Source organism: Hyla sarda, chromosome 2 (assembly GCF_029499605.1).
Source record: "Hyla sarda isolate aHylSar1 chromosome 2, aHylSar1.hap1, whole genome shotgun sequence".
NCBI classification, from domain to species: Eukaryota; Metazoa; Chordata; class Amphibia; order Anura; family Hylidae; genus Hyla; species Hyla sarda.
In genome coordinates this window covers 393908166-393932536 of record NC_079190.1, presented here as the reverse complement: position 1 = coordinate 393932536, position 24371 = coordinate 393908166, and the positions used below count along the sequence as shown (strand labels likewise).

Genomic DNA, 24371 nt, shown 5'->3' with positions numbered 1-24371 from the left:
TTAAGATTTTTTAATAGAAGTAATTTACAAATCTGTTTAACTTTCCGGAGCCAGTTGATATATATAAAAAAAGGTTTTGCCTGGAATACCCCTTTAACACCTCACAGGTGTTTGACGACTTTGCGTTGAAGTTGGACGTGAAAATGGAAAATTAGATTTTTAACACTAAAATGATGGTGTTACCCCAAATTTTTCTTTTTCACAAGGAGTAATAAGAGAAAATGGACCCCAAAATTTGAAGCCCAATTTCTCCCGATTAAGAAAATGCCCCATATGTGGACGTTAAGTGCTCTGTTGGCGCACTACAAGTCTCAGAACAGAAGAAGCCCCATTGGACTTTTGGAGACAGAATTTTGTTGAAATTGAAGTCGGGGGCCATGTGCATTTACAAAACTCCCATAGTGCCAGAACAGTAGACCCTAACCTCCCCCCCCCCCCACATGTGACACCATTTTTGAAACTACACCCCTCACAGAAATTAATAAGGGGTGCAGTGATCATTTACACCCCACTGGCTTTTGACAGATCTTTGGAACAGTGGGCTGTGCAAAAGAAAAATTACATTTTTCATTTTCACGGACCACTGTTCAAATAATCTTTCAGACACCAGTGGGGTGAAAATGCTCACTGTACCCCTTATTACATTATGCGAGGGGTGTAGTTTCTAAAATGGGGTCCCATGTGGGGGGGGGGGGGGTCCACTGTTCTGGCCCCACTGGGTGCTTTGTAAACACACGTGGCCTTCAATTCCAGACACATTATCTCTCCAAAAGCCCAATGGCGCTCCTTCTCTACTGAGTATTGTAGTGCAACCGCAGAGCACTTAACATCCACATATGGGGCATTTCCATACTCAGGAGAAATGCAGTTACAAATTCTGGGGAGCTTTTACCCTATTACCCCTTGTAAAAATAAAAAATTTGGGATAAGACCAGCATTTTAGTGAAAAAAATTTAAACATTTTCATTTTCACGTCCAACTTTAACGAAAATTATTCAAACACGTGTGGGGTGTTAAGGCTCACTATATCCCTTGTTATGCTCCATGAGGGGTGTCATTTCCAAAATGGGTTCACATGTGGGTATTCATTTTTTTGCGTTTATGTCAGAACCGCTATAACAATCAGCCACCCCTGTGCAAATCACCTCAAATGTACATGGTGCTCTCACTCCTGAGCCTTGTTGTGCGCCCGCAAAGCATTTTACATCCACATATGGGGTATTTCCGTACTTCAAATTTTGGGCGTCTTTTTTTTTCCCCTTTTACTTCTTGTGAAAATGAAAAGTATGGGGCAACACCAGCATGTTAGGGTAAAAAATTAAATTTTTTTACAACAACATGCTGGTGTAAACCCCAACTTTACCTTTTCATAAGGGGTAAAAGGAGAAAAAGCCCCCCAAAATTTGTTAGGCAATTTCTCCTGAGTATGGAGATACCTCATATGTGGCACTAAACTGTTGCCTTGAAATACGACAGGGCTCCAAAGTGAGAGAGCGCCATGCGCATTTGAGGCCTAAATTCGGGATTTGCATAGGGACTGACCTGGATGCAACAGTTACACTTGCCTCCAATACAAAAATTACCCTACGGCAGTGTTTCCCAAACAGGGTGCCTCCAGCTGTTGCAAAACTCCCAGCATGCCTTTCCAGGACAGTCAATGGCTGTCTGGCAACACTGGGAGTTTTTGTTATGCAACAGCTGGTGGCTCCATTTTAGAAACCGTGCCGTACCAGACGTTTCTAATTTTTATGGGGGGGGGGGGGTAACTGTGTAGGGGTATATCTAGTGTTTCACCCTTTATTTTGTGCAGGTGTAGTGTAGCGTAGTGTAGTGTTTTTAGGGTACAATCACACGGGCAGGTTCACAGAGAGGTTCCCCCTTGGAGTTTGAGCTGCAGTGGAAAATTTGTTGCATCTCAAACATGCAGCGAGAAATTCACTCTAATCCCCTGCCCGTGTGAATGTGCCATGTACCCAGTTACGTCACAAGGAGGCGGAGCCGTGATGTAACAATGCTCCAGCCCCTGTATTGCCCGTAATTACGCACAAAGAGAGTCTGCTCTGTGCAGTAATGATAGTGGGGTGCCGCAGCAGAGATCCTGGGGGTCCCCAGCAGCGGGACCCCGGCGATCTGACATCTTATCCCCTATCCTTTGGATAGGGGATAAGATGTCTAGGGGTGGAGTACCCCTTTAAGTTATGTTTACTTCAAAAAGTACAGTAGATTTGTGGTATGCATTGAGATACTGTAGTGAGCCACGAGGTGCGATGTAATGATGTGAGGTGTAAGGGGCAGATGGTGTTGCCGAGGGGTAGATGGTGTTAACCCACTTAGTGTTTGTGATGCCAGGGCGTGGTTTGCCTATGTAACCACCCAAAGGTAATCCCGTTACTCCTAGGTTAGGCAGCGGTAAATAATAGTCCAAGGCCAGGTTAAGGTTAACAGTCTTTACAGGGTAGTGAGGTTCCCAGAGAGGTCCAGTTACACAAAGGACCTCGCAGCTTGCTGGGACTTCTGGTGACTTGAGAGACTCTAGCGCACCCACGCTGACTATAACTGACTTGATTTGACTGAAGATAGAGACAGCAGACAACTAGGACTTGACTTATTGACCTTGAGGCCTCCAGATGTGCTGAACACTAGCTCTGAGACGTCTGCACTGGACTTGACCTCAGTAGAGAGTGAAACACAAGAGCAAAAGAGGCAGATTGCAGCTCTTCCCTTCCTTATGAAGGGGGGCTGTGCAAGGAGCCCATAGGCTAGCTGCGGGTCATCTGGTCACCTTGTGCTCTCTGGGTAACAAAACGTATTACCTGACAGGACTGTAGGAACATATCCCGTAGTGAGACATCACAATACCAACAGAAATGTATGCTGTTTACTGATGTGAACGTAGCCTTACACATAAAAGAGTATTTGTATTTATTGTGAGAAATTTATCAAAACCTGTTCAAAGGAAAAAGTTGCTGAGTTGCCCATAGCAACCAATAAGATCACTTCTTCAGAGGCCTTTTCAAAAATGAAAGACACTATCTGATTGGTTGCAATGGGCAACTTGGCAACTTTTCCTCTAGGTAGGTTTTGATAAATCTCCCCAATTGAGTTTAACAAATAAAATATTTTGGGGGAGGGAGATTCATCAAGACCAGTGCTGAGGAAAAGTTGACCAGTTGCTCATAGCAACCAATTAGATAGCTTCTTTTATTTTTGAAAAGGCCTTTGAAAAATAAAAGAAGCGACCCGATTGGTTGCTATGGGCAACTCAGCAACTTTCCTCTACACAGGTCTTGATGAATCTTCTCCTTTGTCTTTACTTAATGAGCTAGTTGTTTATAGAAGTTTGTTAGAAATGGTGACCATTCTATTCAAATAAAAATAAAAAATTACCTCTTTCTCTGTTAATACTTCAAGATCATGCTCTTTGTAAAATTCTATAGGCCGCAGATAGATGTCGACAGCCTTTGCATTCATTGCCTGTAGGAAAATACCAAAGTAACTTTTAATCATGGAGTAGAATGTCAAATGGACATGCATAAGTGTAAGAACAGTACACAGGTGCGAGATACTTGTTGGCAGATTTGACTCATTTGCAACATGAAAAAATAGGTACAATGCATTCAGATAGTTTTCAGATCCTTTAACTTTTTTTTCACATTTTATTAAATGTACTAAAATAAAATAATCTATTTCCCCACCCATCATTCTGCATTTAATACCTCATAACGAGAATGTTAAAATAGAATTGTTGACATTTTTTAAAATGATTAATGATTGAACCAAGATGTCACACATACTTAAGTATTCAGACCCTTTGCTATGAAACCTAAAATTTAGCTCTTGGGGCCTCATATTACTCTTAATTATCTCTGAGATGTTTCTACACCTTGATTGGATTCACCTGTGGTAAGCTCAGTTGATTGGATATGATTTAGATATACACAACCCTGTCTACATAAGGTCTCACAGATGACAATGTATATCCCAGCAAAAAGCAATTCACGAAGAGAAAGAATTGCCTGTAGAGCTCAGAAAAAGGATTGTGTTGAGACACAGATTTGGAGAGGAGGGAAAAAAACATTTCTGCTGCACTAAAAGTTCTCAAGAGCACAGTGGCTTTAATAATTCTTATATGGAAGAAGTTTGGAACAACCAGGACTCTTCCTAGAGCTGGCCCCTCCAAACTAAGTATTCGGTGGAGAAGGGCCTTGGCAAGAGAGGTGACCAACAAGAACCCATTGGTCACTATGACTGAGCTCCTAAGATTCTGTGTGCAGATGGTCTTTATGGCAGAGTGACCAGAAAGGAGACTTTAAGTTTAAAAAAAAAAAAAAAAAAAAAAAAGACACACAATACAAAAGAAAAAAAAAAGAGTTTGCAAAAAAAAAAAAAAAAAAAAAAAAAAAAAAAAACACAAAACATCATAAAAGGACTCTCAAAACAAGATTCTCAGATCTGAAGAGACTATGGTTGACCTTTTTGGCCTTAATTACTAGCATAATATCTGGAGGAAACCAGGCAATGCTCATCTCCTACTTACAGTGAAGCAAGTTGGTAGCAGCATCATGCTGTGGCAGTGTTTTCAGTGGCTGGGACAGAGACAGGGAGACTGCTCCATTAATCTTGCTCTCTACGATGACCAAAGTACAGAAATATTCTTAAAGAAAACCTTATCCAGAGTGCTCTGGACCTCAGACTGGGCTGAAGATTCACAACAAGACTCTAAGCACACAGCCAAGACAGCACTGGAGTGGCTTAGGGACAACTCTGTAATAGTGTTGCTCGCGAATATTCGCAATTCGAATATTATTCGCGAATATCGCATATTCGCGAATTCGCGAATTTCGCGAATATTGCGCTATATATTCGTAATTACGAATATTCGTTTTTTTTTTTTTTTTCACAGTACACATCACAGTGATCATCCCTCTCTGCTTCCAGCTTGTGTGGTGTAAAGAAGGCTGTAATACTACTGTGTGAGACTGGCGTGCGAAAATTCGAATATGCGAAAATTAGCATATGCTAATTTTCGTATATGCGAATTTTCACATATGTTAATTTTCGCATGCGCGAAAATAAAGCGGGAATATAACGAATATGCGAATATTCGCGAATATATGACGAATATTCGTCCATATATTCGCGAATATTCGCGAATTCGAATATGGCCTATGCCGCTCAACACTACTCTGTAAATGTCCTTGAGTGGACCAGCCAAAGCCCTGACCTGATCCCAATGGAACATTTTTGGACCTGAAAATAGTTTTCACCCATGGTTCCCCTCTAACCTCACAGAGCTTAAAAGAATCTAAAAAGAAAAATGGCAGGTGTTCAAACATAGTGGCATCATACCCAAGACTGGAGGTAGGGCTGGTCCTACTATAGGTCCTGGCTTTGGACCCAGGTGGCACTTCGCCGCCCAATATATTTATTCCTTTTTTTTTTCACTTTTAGTTATTCTAAAACCGTTTTCACTATGGGCGGCATTTCTCCATGTCCTACCACCACCTCTAGCACACTGATGTTAGGAGGAGACGGAAAGACTGAGCTTTTAACTCTTGCTGCCCTGTATCGATCGATCGGAAATGCTTTTGTGGATCTAAAATGTAAAGACAAAAGGGGTAGATTTATAAAAACCTGTCCAGAGGAAATGTTGTTGAGTTGCCCATAGCAACCAATTAGATCGCTTTCATTTTTGAAAAGGCCTGTGAAAAATGAAAATAAGCGATCTGATTGGTTGATGTGGGCAACTGGGCAACTTTTCCTCTGCACTGGTTTTGATAAATCTCCCCCATACTACCTAAACCAAAATGACATTATATAATACCATAATCACCAATTATAATTTTATATAATGGAATTTCTGTTTAGGTAGTATGCTTTTACATTAAAGATCTGCAATACAGTACAGGTAGCATGGGCACAAGCTGGTGACATTCCTACTGCCGCTGCCAACCTTGTGCATGGCTGGGAAAAGATACTTTTTTGTTTGTTTGATTTTTTTTTGGGGGGGGGGGGGGGGGGGTATCCAATGTGTGAAAGTGGTATATGGGGTGAGGGGCAGTCTATAAGAGATGGTGGAACTATAGGGAGTAGTCATTGTGAGGGAAGGAGGCAAGGAAAACCATTAGTGTGATATAGGAGGCAGAGGAAACCGTGTGAAGGAAAGGGGCAGGGGAAACAGTGTGAAGGAAAGGGGCAGGGGAAACCGTGTGAAGGAAAGGGGCAGGGGAAACCGTGTGACAGAGGGTCAGTTAGTGGGCAGGAGAAACAGTGTAATGGAAGGGGGCAGGGTAAACAGTCAGTCTGCCAAAGGGGGCAATCACTGATGTGTAATTCACATGAGGAGTTTGTATCGAGTTGAGGATGGTAACTGAAGTGATGGGTTTAACATGTTTGACCGGCAAATGTCTGAAGACGAGTTGTAGCCTCAAGCAACCTTTAAGATGTCCCAGAAAGAATGGGGAAAAAAATTTGACAACCCCAAACAAAAAATATGTCACCTGTGATTAACTTAGAGAAGAGGACACCTGCAAGTTACCAGATGTACATATACTTTAGCCACGTATATGGTCTACAGAACCTGTGTACAGCTGGCATCTGCCTCTATATGGTCACTGTATGGGGAGAATATTGGTCTGTACATAGTAGATTTTATTAAGTAGCAGTGTGGCACTGGCAGTAATAGTTAGTCTTTATGTGGTATAATATAAATATTGTCCTCTTTTGGTCTCAGTATACTGGATTTGGTCAGCAACAGTAATGGTAATTTGTATGGTAACACCTTTTGTATACCGGTATTATTTGTAAAATTGATCTCAGTATACAGGATTTGGTCACTAAAAGTATAATGGTAATATGTATGGTGAAAATATTCCTCCTTGTATATTGGTCTCAGTATACAGGATCTCTCTTTATTTACTTATTACATTTTTTATTATTTTGTTTTATACCCTATTAATGCTTTTAGGGGAGGAAGCGGGTGATATGGAGTTAAATAGGTGGACCAGTGCCCACCAGGCTAAATTCTGTCAGCCAGCCCCCGGTCGAAATGGGCTGGGGTAGGGAAGGGATATCTCAAACTCGGACCAAGGCAGCGCAATGCCTTGAGCCAGCCCTGATTGGAGACAGTTAAGCACCTTTGGCAGCAATTACAAAGTACTGAGTAAAGGGTTTGAATGGTTATTTCAATGTAGTATTTTTGGTTTTTCCTTTCCAATAAATTAGCAAAGATTTCTAACATTCGGTTTTCCCTTTATCAAAACAGGGTACTGAATGCAAAATGATGGGGAAAAAAATTGATTAAAATTTTTTTTTAACACTAGGCATCAACCTAACAAAATGTAAAAAAAAAAAAAAAAATGGAAGGGTCTGAAAACTTTCCAAGTGCACCGTACACAGGAAAGAAAAAAAATGATTTCTGGCAGAACTAACAAGCACAAAATGCATTCCTTGATCAAAGTGTTCGTCTTTTGGAGAGGCAGAACCTACTTTTTGACCCAAATCCCTTTGTTCTTTAAAGGGGTACTCCGCTTCTCAGAGTTTGGAACAAACCGTTTCGAAGACTGGAGCTGGCGCCGGGAGCTCGTGATGTCATAGCCCCGCACCCTCAATGCAAGTCTATGGGAGGGGGCGTGACTTGCGTGAGTACCCCTTTAAATATCCCACCTTTCATCATTAGATACAAAAAGTGCACCTGTCTGCTTTCTAATTTTTAGACACAAAAAAAAGTTTTGATGCAATTTGGACTTCAAATTTCCAGATATAGATATAATTTGGGGGTGGTGCTAGAACGCATAAACAAAATGGATCTTAATCTGCAATACTAGATTTAGTGTATAGATTAGTGAGTAACATCTGACATAGAAGGACAATATAGGAAAGTACAATAACTACTTTTCATAGAACATTACAGGGTAAGCAGATAGAAAAGACCTTGCTAAGTTTTGTTCTGTCATATGGGAAATCCTTTTCTCTTGTCACCATGACAATCCTCCCTGTATAACCTTCCTGGCGAAGTGTCTCAGCACAGACCAAGGCAGCAGGGCCTACATTAAAAAGGAAAGACAGAATATCAGAACATAGTGGGGGAAATATTGAAAGACTTGTGTTATTAGGGCTCTTCATTTTGTGCCTCAAAGAGTGTTAACTGACCCCGATTTTCACAAATGTTTGGGCTTTTAAAAATTTGGGGCAAATAGCACAAATAGCAAATCATTTAACACCAGGTATACTTGGTATTAGCTGCAACACTTCATTCACCAGAAAGTGGAGCTAAGCCTTTCAAAATAGGGTGCTAATAGCACAAAAAGCCTAACCACGCCCTAACCACACCCCTTTTAAAAAAATTGGCTAACAGGGCACTAAATCAGGTGCTAAATATCTGAATATGTGGCGCTAACAGTGTGCACCACATTGTAAGCAAATGTGGCACAGTTCAAGCAAAAAAAGTGGTGCTAAATTCCTTGAATATACACAACCCCCCCCCCCCCCCCAGTGTGTTGTATATTAATATTTATTTTATGCACAAAGAATCCAGATTCTTTCATCTGGTTTACATTTGGGCCATTTTTTTTTTTTTTTTTTTTTTTTTTTTAAGTTGGATGAGACATCAGCATTTTACAGCTTTTTCATCCTCGAAAAACAATGTACTGCTACTGCTCAGCAGAGAGCCCTGTGGTAAAACAGAAAAGAAATTAAAAAAGAACTTCCTGTGGAGCATACAGCTCATTGAGATTTTTATATAGAATTTACAAATCTGTTGATTTAAAAAAAATTTTTTTCCATCGGAGTACCCCTTTAAGGACCAGCCTGTTTTTCCCCCCCTAATCTTTACCTAACTTTACCTTTCTCCTCCCCCCCATTTATTTAAACCATTAGTGTCATTATGTTGTCCTGACACGTCAAAAGTTTAGGTCACACCCGGTCTCAGCCTTGAGACTGCTGCAATCAGAAGTAATAGCCAGATGAAGTGCCCAGCAGCACGCTTTTAACTCCCCGACTGCCAATCAAATCAGACTATTTGACTGCATAAGTCTATAGAGTGAAAGATTTGGATCTGGTGATTGGCTAAGGAATAAGGTACAATCAAAATGTTTGACATGTCTGGACAAAAGGGCTACACTCTTTTCCCTGCCTATTCTATGCCACCGAGGGCATTCCTCCCTCACTGCTCATTGGGTGGGCCTTCTGCCTGCACCCGTTTCTTCCTCCGGTCCAGCACTACAGTAGGCTCTACCTTGCTTCGGGGGCCGCTTCCTCTGCACACCTTTTGTTGGGGTCATCCTCTTAGCCTGTGCCTTTCTCTGTGGGCCTTCCTAGACTCAGTAGTCAGTTTATTTCTCAGATTCACAGCACCAGGGTTCCTTCCCTGCAGGACTTTCATCCAGTCACCCGTTGTCATACTCTTTCTTCGAGGGCACCTGGTGGCACATCAGCAGCTAGGGTCTGGTAGGCTAACTCCTTCCTCCCATTCCCCAGGCACCATGGAGATTTATCAAAACCTGTGTAGAGAAAGAGTGGTGCAGTTGCTCATAGCAACCGATCAGATCTTGTATTTGTTAGAGAACTTTAAAAAAATTATAGAAGTGATTGAAGATGGTTGCTATGGGCAACTGCTTCACTCTTCCTCTACACAGGTTTTGATAAATCTTCCTCCATGTCCGCTTTCCAGGAGGAATCCCTGCCTTGCAGCGTTGGCAATGCATTTTGCTCATGCCTGCTGTGGTAAGAAGTTTCTATGGGGACAGCCTAGTTCCCTTTGCTAACTGTACCTTCATTCCAGGTCTTCTTTCTCAGGGCCCCCTGCAAATCCCAGTTGGCCCCCAGAATGTACCAGACCATTCTTTACTTTTCCAAGTTTTCCTAGGCCATGGTCCAGGCTATTTAGCAACTACCCTTTCCAGTCGGTCCCTCTTACCTTGGATCTCCAGAAAGAGTTTTCTCTCTTTGCTGCTGGGAGTATGGCAAGTGCTGATCAGTGTGGTGCGGGACACACTATAGGTCCAGGACGAGTCTCCCGCCGACACAGCACCCTCCTGTGGAATTCCCGGATCATAAAGACTCTAATGCTGTGGTCTTCAAGAAGCAGAAGCATCCTGATAGATGTAGGTCTTCCTCAAGGAGAACAGATACCATGTTCCCCTTTCCTAAGGACCTGATCTCCAAGTGGGCAGTTTCACTGTCCGTGCATCCTCCAGTTTCGCAACCACCCTTCCCCTAGTGGATTACACCTCTCATAGTGACCCAGTGGACAAGAAACTAGATTTCCTTTCCAAGTCTATGTTCATGGCCGCTGGTTCGCCCTGCATTAACTTCCTCCTGGGTAGGCAAGGCGTGCACTACTCGTGCTTCTTTGAGTCTGTCATTCAGACTACGTTTAAGGCATGCAAATTTCAATCTGCCAGGATTTACTACCATGTGTGAAAAGCAGTTTACAGGAGGTGGGGGATTCTTGAGCATTCCGCCATTGGCATCAGCTTCCCAGTCTGCCACCAGATCCATACCTTTGCTTCTTCTGGGCCACAAGATACTTTAAGCCGCTGAGCTCTAGGCATGTTGCTTGGCAAGTTCTCTTCTTTATTTTCACCTTTTGTGTTGCCCCACAGTGCCATGTTCCCAATGCATTCCAAAAAAAAAAAAAAAAAAAAAAAATAGATTTTCTTACTCACCTTAAAATCCATTTCTCATTGGATTCATTGGAGGGGCATAGCTCCCATCCTCATTTTGTTTTTGGAATACTATAATCTCAGGTAGTTTTGTTCTTGATTCTTCTTCCTGGATCAGGCTGTTTGTTCTTGTTTTTTCTATTGCCTTCCTACTACTTTTTGCTGGTTATGCTAGTGTAGGAAGGAGGAGTATAACCTGCCTAGGAAGAGCCAATCCTTCTTTCTGTTTATTTTTGTCTCCTTGTGGCAAGAGCCAATGCCCACTGTCCACCAATGAATCCAATGAGAAAGGGATACTACAGCAAGTACAAAAATCTATTTATTGAATTGTATGATATTTAATTTGAGGGTTATTTAAGTTCTTGTGATGATCTATGTTTCTTCTGTAAAATCAATACAATCTGTTTTACCATAGAAGTGTCAAAACAATCAAATTACCACTACAATACCACACAAACTGTATTTACCTGTTCCAATGATCACAACAGTGCTTCGGTCACCAGAAGAGCGGTTTTTCATAGGTTTTATCCGTTTAGGATTCTCCAATGACTACAATTAATGGAACAATTAATTTATTATAACAACATATACACGCAGCTGTTCTGGACAGCTAAGTTTAGGAATACATTAAAGTTTTTACCTTTTTACTGGTAACAATGCACACACTGCCATTCTCCACTGTGACCTGTAAGTAAGAGAAAATGCAAAAGAATGAAAACTAGGAATCAAATACACCCCTGTATATGCTATATATTGTTCAAACCAGCTTTATCCATTCAACATAAAATGTAAGTTTCACTTTGTCCTGCATAAGCTAATGGCATTAAAGATTATAAAGAATACAGATTATTTCAGTTGAATAAGAAAATATATTAAAGGCTGGTACAGGCAATGTATCATTGGTCACAGTATTAGGGAAATAGAAAAAATCACGTGCTAAATAAGTACATTACCTTGAAGCATGGTAGGCTATCCAGCCCAGGAAACTCTTCGATGTCACCGTTCCTTACATTAAAACAGGCACCATGCCAGGGACAACGGACTCTGTCCCCTACCAGAACCCCTGAAATTCAGTAGATCAATTTGTCAATATCACCATTATTATATTTCAAGCAGGATTATATTTCATAGCAATGTTTAAGAATGGGGAGCATCATTGGAGACAGAGATTGATGTAAGAGACGACAATCCAATATTCCTGTGTCACACACTGCCGTGTAATATTAGAGAATTAATCTAGGAGTATATTTTTGGAAACTGGGAGGAAACTATGGAATCTGGAGGGACTTACGCAAACACTCTGCTCTATATAGCCGACAGCGCAAAGTGGGAGAGTGTGAGAATATAGACAGTGTGACAGTATAGACGGTATGTAGAGTTTACAGCAATTAAACTTAGAAGTCATAAATGTGGAAGGTCACTGGCATGTGTAAAAAGCAGCTATCCTGAATGTGGATAGTGTTCTCTGATGGAGGAAATAGTACCTGCTATTGATGTGTCATCAGATGAAGAAATTAGATCTAACATTGATGTCACGATGCCGGCTGGCAGGAGGTGGATCCTCTGTGCCAGAGAGGGATTGGCGTGGACCGTGCTAGTGGACCGGTTCTAAGTCACTACTGGTTTTCACCAGAGCCCGCCGCAAAGCGGGATGGTCTTGCTGCGGCGGTAGTGACCAGGTCGTATCCACTAGCAACGGCTCAACCTCTCTGACTGCTGAAGATAGGCGAGGTACAAGGGAGTAGACAGAAGCAAGGTCGGACGTAGCAGAAGGTCGGGGGCAGGCGGCAAGGTTCGTAGTCAGGGTGGATAGCAGAAGTTCTGGTACACAGGCTTTAGACACACAATACGCTTACACTAGGCACAAGGGCAACAAGATCCGGCAAGGGAGTGCATGGGAGGAGGTTAGATATAGTCAGGGACCAGGTGGAAGCCAATTAAGCAAATTGGGCCAGGCACCAATCATTGGTGCACTGGCCCTTTAAGTCTCAGGGAGCTGGCGCGCGCGCGCCCTAGAGAGCGGAGCCGCGCGCGCCAGCACATGACAGCAGGGGACGGGAACGGGTAAGTGACCTGGGATGCGATTCGCGAGCGGGCGCGTCCCGCTGTGCGAATCGCATCCCCAACGGCCATGACAGTGCAGCGCTCCCGGTCAGCGGGACTGACCGGGGAGCTGCAGGGAGAAAGACGCCGTGAGCGCTCCGGGGAGGAGCGGGGACCCGGAGCGCTAGGCGTAACAGTACCCCCCCCCTTAGGTCTCCCCTTTTTTTTGTCCGGTGACTGCCTCCCCTGGGATGAGGACACCGGGAAGGAATGGATGGTTTCCTCAATGGCAGGCAGTACAGCAGGAGTAGGAATGGGGAGGGAGGGCAGAGGGTGAAGCTTGGCACGGGGCAGGGAGACACAAGGACGGGAGCCATGAGGGGACACAGAGGCTTGCCTGAAGGGACTGGGGGAGAGGCATTTTCTGTGGCAGGCAGAGTCCCTAACGACTTTAGGGGGACCGGATACAGGAGGAACCACAGGGTCACGGCAGGGAGTACTGGGAACTGGTTTAAGGCAGTCCTTGGAACAAGAGGGACCCCAACTCTTGATCCCCCCAGTGGACCAGTCCAGGGTTGGGGAATGGTGTAGAAGCCAGGGTAGTCCAAGGAGAACTTCGGAAGTGCAATTGGGAAGGACAAAAAATTCAATTTTCTCGTGATGAGGTCCGATGCACATTAGGAGGGGCTCCGTGCGGTAACGCACGGTGCAATCCAACCTGGCTCCGTTGACCGCGGAAATGTGGAGTGGCTTGACAAGACGGGTCACCGGAATGCGGAATTTATTCACCAAGGACTCCCGAATAAAATTCCCAGAAGCACCAGAGTCCAGGCAGGCCACGGCTGAGAGGGAAGAGCTGGCTGAAGTAGAAATCCGTACAGGCACCGTGAGACGTGGAGAAGCCGACTTAGCATCCAGAGACGCCACACCCACGAGAGCTGGGTGCGAGCGTGCGTTTCCCAGACGTGGAGGACGGATAGGGCAATCCACCAAAAAATGTTCGGTACTGGCACAGTACAGACAAAGATTCTCTTCCTTACGGCGATTCCTCTCTTCCAGGGTCAGGCGAGACCGATCCACTTGCATATCTTCCTCGGCGGGAGGCCTAGGCGCAGATTGCAGTGGAGACTGTGGGAGAGGTGTCCAGAGATCTAAGTCTTTTTCCTGGCGGAGCTCTTGATGTCTCTCAGAAAAACGCATGTCAATGCGAGTGGCTAGATGAATGAGTTCATGTAGATTAGCAGGAGTTTCTCGTGCGGCCAGAACATCTTTAATGTTGCTGGATAGGCCTTTTTTAAAGGTCGCGCAGAGGGCCTCATTATTCCAGGAAAGTTCAGAAGCAAGAGTACGGAATTGTATGGCGTACTCGCCAACGGAAGAATTACCCTGGACCAGGTTCAGCAGGGCAGTCTCAGCAGAAGAGGCTCGGGCAGGTTCCTCAAAGACACTTCGAATTTCCGAGAAGAAGGAGTGTACAGAGGCAGTGACGGGGTCATTGCGGTCCCAGAGCGGTGTGGCCCATGACAGAGCTTTTCCAGACAGAAGGCTGACTACGAAAGCCACCTTAGACCTTTCAGTAGGAAACTGGTCCGACATCATCTCCAAGTGCAGAGAACATTGCGAAAGGAAGCCACGGCAAAACTTAGAGTCCCCATTAAATTTGTCCGGCAAGGACAGGCGGAGGCTAGGAGTGGCCACTCGCTGCGGAAGGGGTGCAGGAGCTGGCGGAGGAGCTGATTGCTGCTGAAGTTGCGACTGAAGTTGCTGCACAATGGTGAATACTTCCGACAGCTGGTGGGTTAGATGGGCGATCTGTCGGGATTGCTGGGCGACCACCGTGGTGATATCAGAGATATAAGGCAGAGGGACGTCAGCGGGATCCATGGCCGGATCTACTGTCACGATGCCGGCTGGCAGGAGGTGGATCCTCTGTGCCAGAGAGGGATTGGCGTGGACCGTGCTAGTGGACCGGTTCTAAGTCACTACTGGTTTTCACCAGAGCCCGCCGCAAAGCGGGATGGTCTTGCTGCGGCGGTAGTGACCAGGTCGTATCCACTAGCAACGGCTCAACCTCTCTGACTGCTGAAGATAGGCGAGGTACAAGGGAGTAGACAGAAGCAAGGTCGGACGTAGCAGAAGGTCGGGGGCAGGCGGCAAGGTTCGTAGTCAGGGTGGATAGCAGAAGTTCTGGTACACAGGCTTTAGACACACAATACGCTTACACTAGGCACAAGGGCAACAAGATCCGGCAAGGGAGTGCATGGGAGGAGGTTAGATATAGTCAGGGACCAGGTGGAAGCCAATTAAGCAAATTGGGCCAGGCACCAATCATTGGTGCACTGGCCCTTTAAGTCTCAGGGAGCTGGCGCGCGCGCGCCCTAGAGAGCGGAGCCGCGCGCGCCAGCACATGACAGCAGGGGACGGGAACGGGTAAGTGACCTGGGATGCGATTCGCGAGCGGGCGCGTCCCGCTGTGCGAATCGCATCCCCAACGGCCATGACAGTGCAGCGCTCCCGGTCAGCGGGACTGACCGGGGAGCTGCAGGGAGAAAGACGCCGTGAGCGCTCCGGGGAGGAGCGGGGACCCGGAGCGCTAGGCGTAACAATTGATATAGCATTTCTAAGTCCTTCATTTGGGCAGCACCCCTCGTGTGGGAGACAGCCCCGGCAGGTGGAGTCTCAACCAAGTAGTGCTGTTAAAAAATGTCTCTCCGGTTTGTGACATCACTCTTACTCTCCCTCACTTTGCGCTGTTGGCAATATTTAAAGAGTGACTCCCAGTTCACTGCCACCATCATGATAAGCCACCCCCTGCCTTTATTTTTATTATTTTTTAGTTTTCTACCTTGATATTGCTCTGTATTTTTTGCTCAGTCTCCTTCAGATTCCCAAACTGGGAAGGGGCGTTCCCCAGCAGGCGTGACATCATCTGAAGCCATACAGGGTAGAAATTCCTCCCTCACTCTGCTACACAAAGCCCAGAGAAGTTCAATGTGAGATGAGCTATGATTGGCTAAGGCTGCGCACACACCCCTCAGCACTCCAGACTCCATTTCCTGATTTTGGACTTCTGCCAGGCCAGCAGGAGTCCAAAGTCTGTGCAAGAGATGGGGGGTGGGGGAATGTGCTCTGGACAAGTAGGGAGACACCTAGTGGCAGCTTTTTAAACACAAATAAAACTTCACATAGACGACTTATCAATAAACTACAGTCATTGAGCTTTGACTCCAATATTGTTGAGTGGATTAGGCAGTGGCTGAGTAACAGACAACAGAGGGTTGTAGTCAATGGAGAATATTCAGAGCAAGGTCTTGTCACCAGTGGGATACCTCAGGGATCTGTACTGGGACCAATATTGTTTAATATCTTCATTAGTGATATAACAGAAGGTGTCAATGGTAAGGTATGTCTTTTTGCTGATGACACAAAGATATGTAACAGGGTTGATGTTCCTGGAGGGATCCGCCAAATGCAAATGGATTTAGGCAAACTAGAAGAATGGTCAGAACTCTGGCAACTGAAATTTAATGTGGATAAGTGCAAGATAATGCACCTGGGACGTAAAAACCCTCGGGCAGAATATAGATTATTTGACACAGCCCTGACCTCAGTATCTGAGGAGAGGGATTTAGGAGTAATTATTTCAGAAGACTTAAAGGTAGGAAGACAATGTAATAGAGCAGCAGGAAATGCTAGCAGAATGCTTGGATGTATAGGGAGAGGTATAAGCAGTAAAAAGAGAGAAGTGCTCATGCCACTGCACAGAACACTGGTGAGACCTCATTTGGAGTATTGTGCGCAGTACTGGAGGCCGTATCTCCAGAAGGATATAGAAACTCTAGAGAGTTCAAATAAGAGCTACTAAACTAGTACATGGATTGCAGGATAGAACTTACCAGGAAAGGTTAAAGGACCTTAACATGTATAGCTTGGAAGAAAGAAGAGACAGAGGGGATATGATAGAGACTTTTAAATACATAAAGGCAATCAACACGGTAAAGGAGGAGAGGATATTTAAAAGAAGAAAAACTACCACAAGAGGACATAGTTTTAAATTAGAGGGGAAAAGGTTTAAAAGTAATATCAGGAAGTATTACTTTACTGAGAGAGTAGTGGATGCATGGAATAGCCTTCCTGCAGAAGTGGTCGCTGCAAATACAGTGAAGGGGTTTAAACATCCATGGGATAAGCATAAGGCTATCCTTCATATAAGATAGGGATAGGTATAAGGCTATCCTTCATATAAGATAGGGCCAGGGTCTATTCATAGTATTCAGATTATTGGGCAGACTAGATGGGCCAAATGGTTCTTATCTGCCGACACATTCTCTGTTTCCATGTTTCTTTTTTTTTTTTTTTTTTTTTTTTTTTTTTTTAAACAAAGTATTTTAGAAAGATTTTTTTTATTTACCATAAAGGAGTGCAATAGTAAAAATTAGTTTTAATGACAGTGCCCATTTAACAGTTTTTTCATTATTTATAAGTGGTTAATAGGGGAACCACTAGTACAATAGCAGGATACACTAGAATAGGGGGTTTCCCACCTCTTAGAGTGCACAAGTAACCTAGCGCCAGTGTGTGGTGTCCCAGCAACAAAGACTGTCCTGTGGGCTGCGGATCTCCTCGGGAATGCCTGCTGCTCATGTTGGGCCCACTGTTATAATGTGAATTATGTTTAAAAGGAGGAGATGCAGTGGTAAACACAGTGAATAGAATAAAGTGCTTAAAGATAAAGTACATAAATAACATAAAATGCAGTAACCAGGTGACCCTATCTGCCCAATGGGAACCCCCAAATTCTCATGTATATAGTGTAGGGGTGGAGGAGTTGCCCCAGTTCAGTGCAGAGTTCCAGTTTATGCTGAGCTACAGTATGGAAAGGAAGTGGAAGATGTGTGTGGAGAATCCTGAGGGAATCCTAAAGAAAATATCTTCTCAATTCAGCCCCACCATTCTGCAAGAGTTCCCCGTACAGTGGGGAGTCGAGCCCTGGTAGTGTTAGTAATTGGACCTTGTCAGAACCCTAGTCAGCATGGGAAATCTTCCAGTCTCAAATCTCAAGTCCCTATATTCCAAGTGGGTGAAAAGAACCATAAGTCCCAGCAAGGCTGCAGCACTTCTACTCTGCTCCATACTGTGTGTTGTACCATCTATCCATAACCTGACGTTAGTGTGTTTCTTATGCCCTGTGTATGGCCCAGGAGAAGCTGTCTGCTACTTGGACCGCGTATAGGCTAACGGTGTCCTGGCATCACAAATTAACAAGAATGTCTAGCACCCCAGTGTCACCACAAGTATATTCTACATACAGTTTTAAATGAAGGTTAAAACTCCATGCAGATGGTCAGGATTGAATCTAGGACTCAAGTGCCACAAGGCACCAATACTAATTACTGAGCCACAGTGTTTCCCCATCTAATTGATTTGGTGCTATATAAACAAATATTTTCTAAGAAAAGGAGGGGGGTAACAGCATTTATAATGATATCTATGCATATCTCCCAAGCAGAGGCGGCTCTAGACTATGTGAGGCCTTAGGCGAAACTAGAACATGTATGAATAGCATATTGCACACTTGCCATTCATTTAACATTTTTAGGGGGCGATTTAGGTGCCAACAAGGCCCCCGGAAGAGCGAGGCCTTAGGCGGTTGCCTAACTTGCCTAATTAGAGAGCTGCCTCTGCTCCCAAATGTCCTAAAATAGTTCTGGACTAGCGATAAAAATATGCCTTACACTGTATCACAGATCAATCAGCAAAGCATTGTTTTCCAAACAGTGTGCCTACAGCGGTTGCAAAACTACAACTCTAAGCATGCCCGGACAGCCCTTGTCTGTCCGGGCATGCTGGAAGTTGTAGTTTTGCAACAGCTGGATACACACTGTTTGGGAAACACTGCGGCAAAGGTTAATCTAATGTTATGACAGGATACGGTCACAAGATAAGACTTCACAGAGAATGGTACACATTATTTGGGAAAATAGTGAATGATGAGATTTTTATAGAACCTTACAGGAATATAAAATCGAGGTGGATAAAGTGGTATGCCACTGTTCACAAGAAGCTTTGATTACTTAGTTTAGAAAGGGATTTATTATAGCTGTTATTTTTTGTATTATATGTTAATATGCATTGTATAGGAGCTTTTTGGGAGTTTTTGGTTGGTGTTTATCATACCCACACATGGATATGTTGGTGTTGAAAAAAACATGGAAAATAAACAAAAAATATAGAATTTTTTTTTATACCTTTACTTAGGGGTGCACCATAATGGGAGCACTTGTTTCCCACAGCACTGAACACACCATTATTCCTTACTAAGAGAATTGATTGTCCTTGTACCTCAAACTCCCGCATCCTGGAAAAAAAACAAAGTATAATATGGTGACATTACATTTGGGGGGGGGAGGAAGAGAATGCTCAATTCAATACCGCTACACCTAGAGAAAAAAGAACAATAAAAGGGCAGTATAAATGAAGTTACTGAGAAGTCCACCAGCATTATCTGACCTTAAAATGTTGCTTTATTGACCAAGGTATACCATTACTTCTACAAACTCTATTGTATAAAAGCTTGAGAGATGGGGGTTTACCCACAAGGCCTTTGCCAAAACAGGTGTGACAGTGAAACAACGGTTTCTGCTCCTCTTAGCAGCTGAAAATCTGTTTAAGAAGCACTAAATAGAGTGCACATTTCTGCACTATAAATCAGTTTTCATTTTAATTGCAGGTACCCTAATTGAGCAACCTTATTCTTTTTTTTTTTCCTTGTCGATTCACATGCTCTTTATCACCCAAAGTGCAAGAAAAAGTGCAAACGTGTCACACTTTAAAAAAAAAAAAAAGTGCACAAAGGATGCAGTCTATTGCAAAGCCCTTCTCCAACAGGAGTGAGGCCCCCAATAAACCTACCCTTCCCCCTCCGGGCCAAAAGCCACCTGCGAGGGTCGGGGTTCGATGTCCCTTTTCGCCAAAGCTACTAAGGGGCCGCAAATGCACCTGGCATTAATGTAGGTGTTAACCAAGGTATCAGTCAAGATTCCCAGGGTTGCAGGGAGGTGAGGAACCTGATGGTTGCACACACCTCCCCTAGACCACCAGGAGGGACACCCAGAAGGGCTACCGCACCCTAACAAATCCTGTGGACACACACAAACCCGTATAGTGGCACAGTGACAAACAAAATTAAAAGTAAATAAGTGGATGAGTGCAGATATACTGCCCAGACATCCGGCCGGATATATAAAAATAAAAATAAATTATCCGATCTTAGCCAGAAGGCCGGGAATCAAGAGGTAAGAGCTAACAGTGTAGAGGTAGGTGCTAGTGCGTCCACTCAGTGTACCAGACCTCCCAGTGAGTTTTGGCACCACAGGGCCACCACTCCTTGAGGCACAAAAGTACCTCAGCTCAACACCCCCCGACCTAATGTCCAGACCCGAAGGAAACCGGTCACATGAGGGCAGCAGTTGAGCTGGTTATGTGGTACCAGCCCCGGAATGCCCCCCGTACACCTTCTCCTCCATGCAGCCATCCATCCTCACCAGTGGCCAACTGATAAGACCAGATACTACACTTGATCTTAGCCAAAAGGCCGAGAAGCAATTGAGTAGCCATGCAAACAGCACTGTTTGCATGGCTGCACACCATAGTAAAGGAGCAGGGAGTCCAATAAGAGTCCCTGCTCCTGTACATACTGGCAAGCTTACTGTAAGTTCGTGGAAGATTTGCAGACCTATTGAAGTCAACACATAAATCTACCTGTGTGATATATGCTGCTAACTCACAACATGTGAACATACCCTAAAAGGGGTATTCCCATCTCATAAAGTGACGGTATATCAATAGGTTATGGCATATTACCACCACTTTATGATCATTTGGGGTCAGACTTCCAATAATTGTGGGTATAAAAGGAGACACAGAGCCAATTTTGTACTGTATCCCCTTTTGTTGGCCTCATTTATTAAAATGACTTTAGTTCTTTGCATAGCTGGCTGGGGGCCTCTGAGCAGTATAAAAACGTGGATTCAGTGCTACACCAGGGATAACTGTGCAAATAAAATATTTTTTTCTAATGAAAACATAAATAATGTGTTACGTCAAACGTGTAAATGGTAAATAAAACGCTATGTTGTAGGGTTTAACCAGTAGTAAAGAAAATACTCAACTTTCTATTGGAAGCAACCAATATTTTTGGTAGCATACATTCAATACAAGTATGTTGTATTGTTAAAGGGGTACTCCAGTGTAGAACTTAATTTTTTTTTAACTCATCCCCAGAATGCTGGCATATAAAACAAAAACCTGGACTTACCTGCTGCTGCTGCTACCTTGGTGCCCCTAATTCCCTAAATTTACCATATATTAAGAAAAAATGTTTATTGTTTCATATTAATTCACACACAAAAAATATTAAAAAAACCAGGGTGTCTCTCTTTCCAGAATCATTTGGTGCAAAGAGTACTACCAGGACTCAATAGTATTACAGTATGCACCTGCAGTGTGCCATACTGAGGGAAAGGACACCACTGTGTTTTAAAATCAAATTGTAGCCCCCCTCGACATGTTTCGCCGTACACACGGCTTTGTCAAGAGCCCTGTTACCTCTTGACAAAGCCGTGTGTACGGCGAAACATGTCGAGGGGGGCTACAATTTGATTTTAAAACACAGTGGTGTCCTTTCCCTCAGTATGGCACACTGAAGGTGCATACTGTAATACTATCGAGTCCTGGTAGTACTCTTTGCACTAAATAATTCTGGAAAGAGAGACACCCTGATTTTTTAATCTTTTTTGCGTGTGAATTAATATGAAACAATAAACATTTTTTCTTAATATATGGTAAATTTAGGGAATTAGTGGATCACTACGGTGATCTTTTGGTATATTGTTTGGATTAACCCTCCATATATTGGTCTAATATGGATCATTACCTTGGTGCCCCGCTATCGCTGCTCCAGTCCTCTCCTGTGGTCCTCTTTCTGGTTGCCTGTGGTCGAAGTGTCCCACTGCGGCCCAGCTAGTTATTGGCTGAAGAAATGTCCTGCCTCGGCCAGCAATAGGCAGAGCAGCAGTGGGACATATTGAGCCCCGGGGCTCAGTATGTCACTTTGTAGCTCAGCCTGTCACCAGTCTAGGCAGGGCATTACTGCAGCTGGCGATTAGCTGAGCGACAGTATTATGTGTCAACCACTGACAAACAAGGAGAAGACCGCACCTGAGGACGCGAGCAACAATATTATGGCTCTAAATCAAGGAGAGGAGTGGCAAGAGGTACATCAAGGTTTTTACAATACAGGAATATGGGTGCACTACTGGGGTAGATGTATACAATGACATTGGCTATCCCTCAACACTGATGTTAAAATTGAGAATTTTGCCAGCATATCCTTATATGAAGGACATAGCAGAGCCCGCACACCAACGCCAAGGTTTCTCAAAATGGCGCGGGACCTAACGCTAATCCTACCTGTGCTTGATAAGCAAAACAGGGGCCAGTGGGCAATTACGGCAGCATTCGGTCGACTCACAACCTCCTCCTAAGTACCCTCCAGCGTGAATGAGCACACATACAATGGGAGGGGGGAGGCAAGCCCCACCCGAGTTGGCTAATATAGGTGCATGGCCTCACAGGTGCTACCCTAATGCTGCCTGGAAGATATTCAAGGCGCATTAACTATGGAGTTTACACACCTCCAAGTATAAAATTCGACCAAATGCTGCCGTAATTGCCCACTGGCCCCTGTTTTGCTTATCACGCACAGGTAGGATTAGCGTTCGGTCCCGCGCCATTTTGAGAAACCTTGGCGTTGGTGTGAGGGCTCTGGTATGTCCTTCATATAAGGATATGCTGGCGAATGTCTCAATTTTAACATCAGTGTTGAGGCATAGCCAATGTCATTGTATACATCTACCACAGTAGTGCACCCATATTCCTGTATTGTATTATTCTAATTGTTACACATCCACACCGTCTATCTGGTGTAGGATTCTATTGTGGCACTTGTAGTCCGCTGCAGGCATCCTCCATTGTATGCATTTTTATGCTGGGGATCGCCCTTTGCTACGGCAGGATCTGCTCCCCCAGTATAAATGCACAACCGCATTTGGGGTTGAGCACCTCCAGCCATTTGAGACCACATTTTTTGTTGTTTGTTTACATCAAGGTTTTTATTTTGTTTTATATGCTGGCAGTCTGGGGATGATGTTTAAAAAAAAAAAAAAAAAAAAAAAAAGGTCTACACCAGATAACCCCTTTAAAGAGTTAATGCGTATTTCCCAGAATGTACCTTGGAGAAATCTTCCTCTGCCCTACCTACAAACAGTAGAAGAGGTACAGATAGAAGGGAGCAATACCAGACTGCGGGATCAGACTACAACCACAGTTTTTTGTGGAACAGTTTTGATATTTTAGAGGCACTGGAGCAAACAAAAGAATGTTCTAGCCCAATAACAATAGTAACATTTATTTCTAGCGCTTACTCTCCATCTTTCATATCCGACTCCTTGCACAGTTCTTGAGTAATCATCTCTTTTCCACTCATAATGATTTTATTTTCAGCTCCTGTAATAAAAACCATCATTATATATTCCTTCAGCAGTAAATAAACCTAGAATGGTCACCAGATAATTCAAATACTAATAGACTATGAACGACTGTAATAGCTGTAACAACAAAACAATACAGAAGCGACTGTAAATGTATTTATTAGACTTAATGTAGCAAGAAACATAACCCACATTTACTTTATTCCTTAAAGATGTCCTCTGTTACACTATTAAAATGCAAAATTTTTTTATTTTAAATTTGTCTGTTTTACCATTACAGCTTTGCCCCTTTATACTGCGTTCTCCACTAACACTTACCAATTCTAAAGAAGGTTGTCCATGTTGGACACTAAGTTTGTTTATAGGGTTCCTAGACAATACAATGATTCCGAAGAGTTGTTATGCTGGGACCCTCAGAGACAATATCAATTTTCTTTCAGCTTAACCTGTTCAGGACGCAGGGCTTATGCATCCAGAGCCCTTAAGGACGTATGGATAAATTTTAGGGCTAAAATCAAAAGCCCCCCCTGACAGCACCGATCATCCTAAGGGATAGGAGTGAGGTTGCAGTGCTGCAACCTCCTCCTATCCCCTGCCATTAGTCTGCAATGAGTGCTGACCAATGGCAGTTGAAGACGGGGTGTTGCCATGGAACTCCCCCGCTCTGCCCGGGAGCAGAATGGGGGGAGAAGATGGAGGCCGGTACCTGTGGAGAAGATGCCGTCGGTGACATCAGCTGAGATCAGCGGCGGAGGTAGGGAGGCGACAGCGTGGTGCATGAAGGGAAGTGGCAGTAAAAGCGATCTTTACTGCTGCCTTCCTAGTAGAAGCCAAACTGCAACTCCCAGCATGCCCAGACAGCCAAAGGCTGTCTGGGCATGCTGGAAGTTGTAGTTTTGCAACATCTGGAGGGTCGCAGTTTTGAGACCACTATTACAGTGGTGCCCAAATAGTAGCCCTCCAGATGTTGCTAAACTACAACTCTCAGCATGCCTAGACTGCCCAGGCATGCTGGAAGTTGTAGTTCTGTAACATCTGTCCCTTCAGATTTTGCAATTTTCATGAAAATTTTGAAAATTGCTGCTCTACTTTGAAGCCCTCTAATTTTTTCAAA

At 43.9% G+C, this 24371-nt stretch overlaps 1 protein-coding gene and 1 pseudogene across 1 annotated transcript in view; both read right to left on the bottom strand.

The window, feature by feature from the left end:
- LOC130356761 (apoptosis-inducing factor 3-like) overlaps positions 1 to 24371 on the bottom strand; it is a 99136-nt gene that overhangs the window by 62974 nt on the left and 11791 nt on the right. The window contains exons 3-9 of the mRNA XM_056558689.1: positions 23192 to 23273; positions 18956 to 19065; positions 11618 to 11727; positions 11305 to 11349; positions 11132 to 11213; positions 7933 to 8045; positions 3388 to 3474 (exon numbers count right to left, since the gene is read on the bottom strand). Of these exons, the coding sequence (XP_056414664.1) occupies positions 3388 to 3474; positions 7933 to 8045; positions 11132 to 11213; positions 11305 to 11349; positions 11618 to 11727; positions 18956 to 19065; positions 23192 to 23273 (629 nt within the window). The remainder of the gene's footprint in view (positions 1 to 3387; positions 3475 to 7932; positions 8046 to 11131; positions 11214 to 11304; positions 11350 to 11617; positions 11728 to 18955; positions 19066 to 23191; positions 23274 to 24371) is intronic.
- LOC130359898 (U2 spliceosomal RNA) lies at positions 20188 to 20313 on the bottom strand (annotated as a pseudogene).